The sequence below is a fragment of the Rhipicephalus microplus genome, chromosome 4 (genome assembly GCF_043290135.1).
Source record: "Rhipicephalus microplus isolate Deutch F79 chromosome 4, USDA_Rmic, whole genome shotgun sequence".
Classification (NCBI taxonomy): domain Eukaryota; kingdom Metazoa; phylum Arthropoda; class Arachnida; order Ixodida; family Ixodidae; genus Rhipicephalus; species Rhipicephalus microplus.
Window position 1 is genome coordinate 38,294,072 of NC_134703.1, and position 7,624 is coordinate 38,301,695.

Here is a 7,624-nt window from a genome sequence, read left to right on the forward strand (position 1 = left end):
ACTGCAGGGAAAAAAACAAGATGTAAGATTTTTAAATGCAAAGCATTTCTTAGCAAACCAAACGAATTTATTTATCTGGTTAGCCAAGTTAGATCACTAACTAGCTAGCCGCCTACGCCTGGGTGCTCTCATGATCTCCTCCTTAGCAGGTTGCAAAAACGAAAAAGACAGGCCAGATAGCATTTTAATGCTCTTATTATACATAGTTTTCACGTGACATCACAGACAGGTTCTCTGCACTGGGTGCTCCGAGATGGCGGCAACCGTGACTTTTTATGTCATTAGAGAGTACCATTGCAGAGGAGGACACACAGTTGTTCGGTCCCCGTGTTCTTTTGTGATGTCCCCACTTTCTTCTGTTCGCAAGGCGCGCTGTGGGGAATCAAAGGAACGCGAAGGGCACCGGCACAAATCCTATGTCACCGTTTGAGCTAACCCAGCATCTCAAAGTAGCTGGGGGCCCTAAGATGGCGGCCATGGTGACGTCAATGCAAACTATGTATACAATGAATGAATTCAGTGTTCACTGAAGGCACAACTAATGCAAGCTTTAATCAAAGGATCACAATTGTATGAAGAATAATAGGAACAAATACACAGACACACAATACATGTAAATGTCACTCGCATGAAACAGCACTAAGCTTTCTTCCATTTTTTATAAGCATGCCAGTGGGGCATACACTCAGCCATCTTTTGTTGTGCTTAAGCAAACCCTGCTTGCGAGCTCCCCTGCTTGCGTAGAAGCAAACCCTGCTTGCGTAGAAGCTTTGGAGCAATTCTGCTCATTTGTAGCATTAATGTAGTAGCTTTCACAAAACGTAGCAGGTTGGAGTAATTTTGCTCATTTGTAGCATGTATGGACCAGCTTTAACAAAATATAGCACGTAGGAGCAATTGCAGCAGGTTTCCCATCGCTGTGTTCCACTCACGGAGCAGCTCCTTTACATTTGGGCTGCTGCTACACACTTCGCACAAAACCAGGAACTATTCCTGTTGCGGCTGCTCAGTGAAGTACAGATTTGGTGGAACCAACACAAACATAAGTCACAAATCACAGAAGGGTCCTCTTCTAACAGGTCCCGACATTCGTTGCATTTCCACTTTATGGTTTGCTTCTTCACCTTGACTGTTGCCAGCACAGCTGTCCAGCCGTCTTCAGTGAAGTATTTCTGGACACAGTCAAGGTGAACTTCCTCGTCGAGGATTGTCTCTGGAATCCTGGAAGGTATGGTTTCCACCTGGTCCTCACCTGTAAAAATTACTGAATAAGTGTTCTGAACCTGCCATCAGATGGCTTTAAGGTACAACAGAATGCTATGAATCTGAACAAGGGGAACTTATTTCTAGGGCTCAGGTTTATTTTGTGAATTGAACACTCAATATTCTTACAGAATGTAGCTGTAGTTGCAGCCCTATAGGTGATATCAGACACCTTCGTACTACACCTTAGATAGCGACTGAAGTTGCAACAAAATAGGAAATTTAAGCATAAATAAAGGTAAATCTCACAACTCACCGAGTAGCAGTTTCCCCTGCTGAACCTCACTTAGCAGGCCCTGAGGAACTAAGCAACTTAGGATCCTGAGCTCCTTTTCCTGAGGAGGCAGATCGCGAAATGGCTGCAGTGTTGCTGCTGATTTGTGGGGTCCCTGCCGCCGTCGTGGAAGCCCAATAACGGTTTTCTCCGCCCCTTTGGGTCGACCTCGTGACTTCACCTTAGCGGGCACTTTCAGCTTTCCGAGGCGTTCGCGCATGTAGTCTGAAGGCCCGGCGCTGCTTGCAGGGGCCAAGGTATTCTCGCGTGGCTGTGCCTTTCTCACTTCATCAGGAGTTTCGCATGCACCTGCATTATGGGCACGCTGCTCTTTCTCAGGAGTGGTATGAAGTGGTTCTGCCCCGGTATGGCTTAAAGGTGCTTGAGGCAGATCTGGTTGATCATGTGAATTATTCTGATCTGCAGTTTCAGACGTGTCCCAATCCTCACCTGATGCAGCTTTGGGTGACTCTGCATTCTCTTCTACGGACACAGTCAGCTCCAGCTGGCGTCTGACTTGCTCTGGTGATGAAGGGGATGAGGCTTCATGACGCAACACTTCCACGATTTCAATTTCGCGCCCTTGCTCCCATGCCTCAGAGAGTGCCAACAAAACTTTTAGACGGCCCTGGTATCTTTCACCTGTTTCTTCTGCAGCAAGTTGAGCTATGTACTTGCATGTAGGAAATACCTCCCTGTATTTCTCATGCTGCGACATTGGCCTCCGAGGTTTTGCAGCCTGCTCCGAAATGGAATGTTCAGTTGTGCACTTCTCTTGAGAAAGGAAGGCTCTCTGATGACAGTAGTAATATGCCTTGGACCACCTTTTTAGAAAAAGTTTGTCATCAAAGAGACTAATGTTCAGAGTCCGCCTAACTGCAAACACATGCCGGCATGGCAGTCTCATAGCGTTCCAAAAGGAACAATTGCAGTTAGTTTTTGTTGTTGACGTGTTGCCAGACGACGCCTCGAATGTGAACACATCTGCTTTTTGGTCACTTGGTACTCGCTTGGCTGACAGGTAGATCTGCTCCCTTACAAGCTTAAAGGCATAGGGAGTCAATGATTCCTGATACATAGCTTCTTCAGGGCTAGAAGGTGCTTTGCAAGGTCTTTTGGATATGCTTGTCAATGCTCTGTGGTCACGTTCATCGCTCAAGGCGTTCAATACTGTGAAAAGTGAGCACACAAACTCTTCAAGGGAGCTATTCTTTTTTATAACACTTTTCAGTTTTGCGTTCAGACTTTCAATTCTGTTGTTGGTAGTGTTGTTAAAGTTTTCAGACATAAACTTGGGTCCAGTGTACCACTCATCCTTGATGGGACGCCAGTTTTTGTCATAGTAAGAGCGGATCTCTTGGCAAACATTATTGTCAAATTCCAGTTGAAGCTCCTCAAATTTTTCACTCGATCGTGACAGGACCATCTTCTGGAGCAGTGCCAGGGCTTGGTCCCTTTCCTCTGCAGTGATGTTCATCTTGTTGCAGGCAATCTCGCGTCGAAAAGTCTTTAAAGTGTGGAACACACAGATGAGCACCTTCGACTGCGGGAAGCTTTCTTTGAGAAGGTCACGCTCCAAAAGGTCCTTGTCTGCCATGACACACTTTACTTTTGGCCAAGATGGGTGCAGTTCCTTGAACTTTTCCAACATCCATTTGATAGTGGGTGCAGACTCATTCACAAGAATTGCAACACATACTGTCTCTGTGTCTCCATTGGAGTCTTCAACGTGCATCACATAGACTGGTGTTCGTATTTCTAGAAGCTTGTAGGTGGCATCAATTCCTAGGAATTCTGGGTAGGCATCCATATTTGACCGCATAGACTCATTGGACAGCAAAATTCCTTGGAAGTTTTCCCCATCAGCAAGGATGTGGTAGTCTGTACCTGTAGAAATAAATTTCATGGTCTAAATGTAAAAGATTTGGCCGACTGTACATACGAGTTTCTCTGAAGCCCACTGGAAAACCCAGATGCAATTATTTAAAAACTTGTGCTACAATATCAGGTGCTTACCATGCTCATTTTGCAGAAGAGCTGCAGTCTTAATGAGGTCATTCCTTGTCTGTGGTCTGAGGGAAGAGGCCGCATTGCTCAAGTCTTTGAGCAGGACAAGTTTCCCCGTCTTTTCTTCTATCCTTTTCTTAACCAACTTCTTGTTGGCATGCAAAGCCAAGAGCTGTGTGGCTTCCTCCTTGGCCCCTGGTTCTCTTAATGCTCTGGTTTGTGGCAGGTGGCTGTAGAGTAACTGCAATAAAATAAACTTTTCATTCAATGTTAAACTGAACTACATATGCAATTATAGGTTAACTGCATTATGCAATGTCAAGCTCACAGAGTGAAGCAAACAAGTGCAGACAACATTCTGCATATATGGCATCTAGGTTCTTAGCACAAGCAAGCTCACTTCAATCTCACCTTATCATGCTTGTAACTGTAAATCTGTGTTTCCTATATATGGCTCGCATGTGATGTCAAGGACACAGTTCCTGAATGTAGTAGCACTGTAGAATGGCGGCTTTGATGACAAGCAAGTTGCAGTTAATCTGCCTCAATGTAATAATGATGCAGCAGGAATTCCTCTGAGTGTGAATAAGAAATGAACCTGCATGTACTGCTTTGATCCCATTAATTTGACATCGCAAAACTTCGCATCCCCTGTGCTGGTGCTACCAGCTCAATGAGAATTGAGCGAGAACATTTTGCGCGATCAAGTAAGCACGTCAAACATTTCGTCAAAAGTATATTTCAGTGGTGCATGTCACCCTGTATAACCTCAAAACTCAGGTTTGTTTCTGTGAAAAAACAGAACTGAACTTCACTAACCAATATGAACAGGTAACAGCAAAAGCTGTATTGGCTTAATTTAACAACACATGGTGAGGGATGAAGGACAGGGCATTAAGATACTGTCGCACACTTTTAAGGATGCTTAGGAACTCCATACCTTCGATAACTCATGGTTGTGGTCCTCATTCATTTCAATAACCTCCAGGAAGTTCCCATCGTCAGAGGCCCTGCACTTCACGAACGCCGGACATCCAGCCTGAAAGGTGCTGAAAGTGATCCGTTGTCACATGCTCAATGTCTCTCAGGAAACAATCGTCTAAATGCATGATGTGTACAACGCAACCACGTCGCTGACCATGGTGGATTGGCAGCACAGAAAGAAACACAAAGGAAACAATGACCAGTGCTGGCCCTCACCTGGTATCTCTTTCCCCCTTGCTGCGGCTCTTGAAAGACTTGCCCCCCTTGATACAGCAGTAAACCACCTGATACATTCCAAGTCGTTCGTTCAGAAAACGCTTCACTTTGGTCTTCGCCGCTGTGACAGTTCGACAGTCACGTTTGTAAAACTGCACGAACTTCTCTTCACTGTATCCTTTCACAGCAGCTTCCAGTTCCCTGAACGTTGGAAATTTGTCCCCAACTTTCATTTTGCTGCCAGCCATCACACGAGCTGCGGAACGGGAACACTTGACTGGCGCCGCACGTGCTGCGGAACGGTCACCACAGAACACCTGTAACACGCTGACTGAAGAGACGGGAGAATGGCGCCACACAAGTAGGACGGATAAGACTATGGATAAGACAGACTCACAGACATGACCTACTACACTCCTGACCTGCCCAGAGAGCACCTCTTCCAGCGCCCACGTTCTAGTTCATACCTTCTGCCGCTAGGGCCGTAACTTAGGAGCACTGTGGCGCTAGTCAGCACCTGTTCGCTGACGTCAGCTTGAGTGTTCGTGGTCATATTTCGGCCAACAGAGCACTCATATTGCGTAATTATTATGCACTAATGAAAAATAATTTTGAAACAAATATTTCAAAAGTCATTCACAAATTCTTTGCAATTAAATGGACGCAACATCACATATGCTGTCCTACACTATGTAAGTCTACGGATTCTCGCATTTGTCCACCAGTGTGCAATAAATTTTTCGTCACACTGAACAGCTTACTTGACCAGTCATCTAAGTGAAAAAATAGTCACATATATGCCGGCTGTTCATCACGGAATGCAGCCGTTCTTACTCTAGCGCCGTCCAAACAGCCGTAAAGTAGCAGACGAACAGGTTATAGGTAGCGCCACCTACGGCGAGCGATTGAACGAGAGCGGGGACACGCGCTCCCATAGGAACCCCGCTATCTGAACAGGTCAGGAGTGTAGTAGGTCATGCTCACAGAACACCTGACAGACTCGGACGGACTCCAAGAACTGGATTGGAATGGATTGATTTGTACTACTTGCATCGAAATCGACCCGATGGCGAAAACTTTTTTTTTTTCCTAATCAAGCGATATAATAGCTGCGTGTAAACCACGGAGGAATAAACATTTCCGTGGTATAAACCAAGCTTGAGTAGGCGAGAAAGTGCAACCCGTGCAACGTCTGATGTAACCGGTGCAACGTCTGCGCGTCCAACTACAAACTCGTTGACGAAAACTTTTTTTTTCTCGGATCCGCGCGTCTAAGAGGTCAGTCGTGCGAACTGCTTGAAAACGACGGACGGGCAGGTGGAACTTGAGTCGCTTGAGTGAAAACTTGCGAGAAAGCGCACGTCGGACGTACCTTTAGCTTTTAGTATTCTGGTACGTCCGAAGTATCTTTAGACTCACGGTTTCGGGTACGTCGGACGTACCTTTAGCTTTTGGTATTCGGGTACGTCCGACGTACCTTTAGACACAGCGTTTTTTTTATCGTTGACCTCTCAGCGCTTCGTCGCGAGAATTTGGCAGCGCGCCCGTTTTTGAGCGCTCGTTTTGTGACAACATGTGTGCCTCTGCTTTTGGAGAATATATTGCTAGCTAATTGAAAAAAAATTTGGCAGTTGGGAGGCCCCCTGTTCACATGTGGCACCCGAAAGTCTTGGCTACTGAAATTAAAAGCACAAAGTTGACGCTCTTTGCTGGGACCTTTTTACCGGGTGCTGCTGACAAGGTATTGCAGCTTTATTTTTGGGCAACCTATTTCACAAGCACAATTTCAGTCTGTAAGTGGTACCAGGAGTTGATAAATTTGCAAACCAACGTTTGAAACCATGTGAACATTCATTTGCTGCATATGTGTTCTCTCAGACATCTTGATTTTGAGGCTACATCCAATCTATCACCATCATGAGCATAAAGGAATCGGCGAGCTATACCGCACGCAAAGCTTGCAGCTGTTGGGGGCGTAACGTTAGCGTTAAGGTCTGACCCCACGTATCAGTTGCAGCGTGTCGGCGCGTCTTTTTGACGCGGCCCGAGCCCTCTCCCAAATGGAGAAAGAAAGCGCACAGCTTTGCGTAGCCAAGCGCCCTTTCTCTTCACCGAGAAAGGGCACGGCGCGGCGTCAAAAAGCCCCACGCTAACGCGCTGCAACGGGTGTGTGTGGTCAGGCCTTTAGTCATGACTCAATGGGTGCGCGTACGACGCATGCGCAACGCAAACGCACAGCTTTGCTCAATTGCGAATTCTATGCGATAAGCTCTATTGCGAACGCTTTGAAACTCTTTGACTTGAACTGAACCTTGCTAGCTCTGATGTGAAGGTCGCTTGTTAGGCTACTTGGGCGGATACGTTTTTCTTTTTGCACGACGCTTTTGTTTTTTCAGTTTATTTTTCTTCCCGCCATCCATAGAGTTGTTACATCATCGTGAGCGTGAAGGCTCATGATCATGAGCATCATGAGCCGCAACCTCCTTGGCCGCAACTCGTAGAGTAACATAGATTCAATATACAGCAACTTGGAGGCTAATTTAGCCGCCGAAGCCGCAAAACTGCGCCACCGGTACCACCGGGCTGGAAAGCAAAACTGGGCCAGGCTAGAAAGCCTGGCCGTGCAGTGTGCATATCTGTGGCAAAAATGCCACAGCGGCCACAATGAGCTTTGACAGTTTGAAAATTTTTACAGGTGCATGCAAACGTCACGTGTAGGGCCAATATGGCCAAGATCTGTCCTGGGGCAACACGTCCTATATTTCCTGTGCCTGCCGGTTTATCGGCGGTCACTTGAGAAGTGGCGGTCGTTGGAACTTCGGTGGTGGCGCCACTCAAGTAGGGGTGTTTTCAAATAGGTTTTTACGTTTTTGAAGCTTA

At 46.4% G+C, this 7,624-nt stretch overlaps 1 protein-coding gene across 1 annotated transcript; it reads right to left on the reverse strand.

Annotated features, from left to right (window-relative positions):
* Nucleotides 1–522: 522 nt before the first annotated feature.
* On the reverse strand, nt 523–5,464 carry LOC119171907 (zinc finger SWIM domain-containing protein 3-like). The gene is made up of 5 exons (XM_075892572.1): nt 4,745–5,464; nt 4,485–4,593; nt 3,554–3,785; nt 1,520–3,424; nt 523–1,252 (listed from the first exon to the last, which is right to left on the reverse strand). The coding sequence occupies exons 1-5, from the start codon at nt 4,990–4,992 to the stop codon at nt 945–947; spliced, it is 2,802 nt and encodes a 933-aa protein (XP_075748687.1). The 5' UTR covers nt 4,993–5,464; the 3' UTR covers nt 523–944.
* Nucleotides 5,465–7,624: the final 2,160 nt, after the last annotated feature.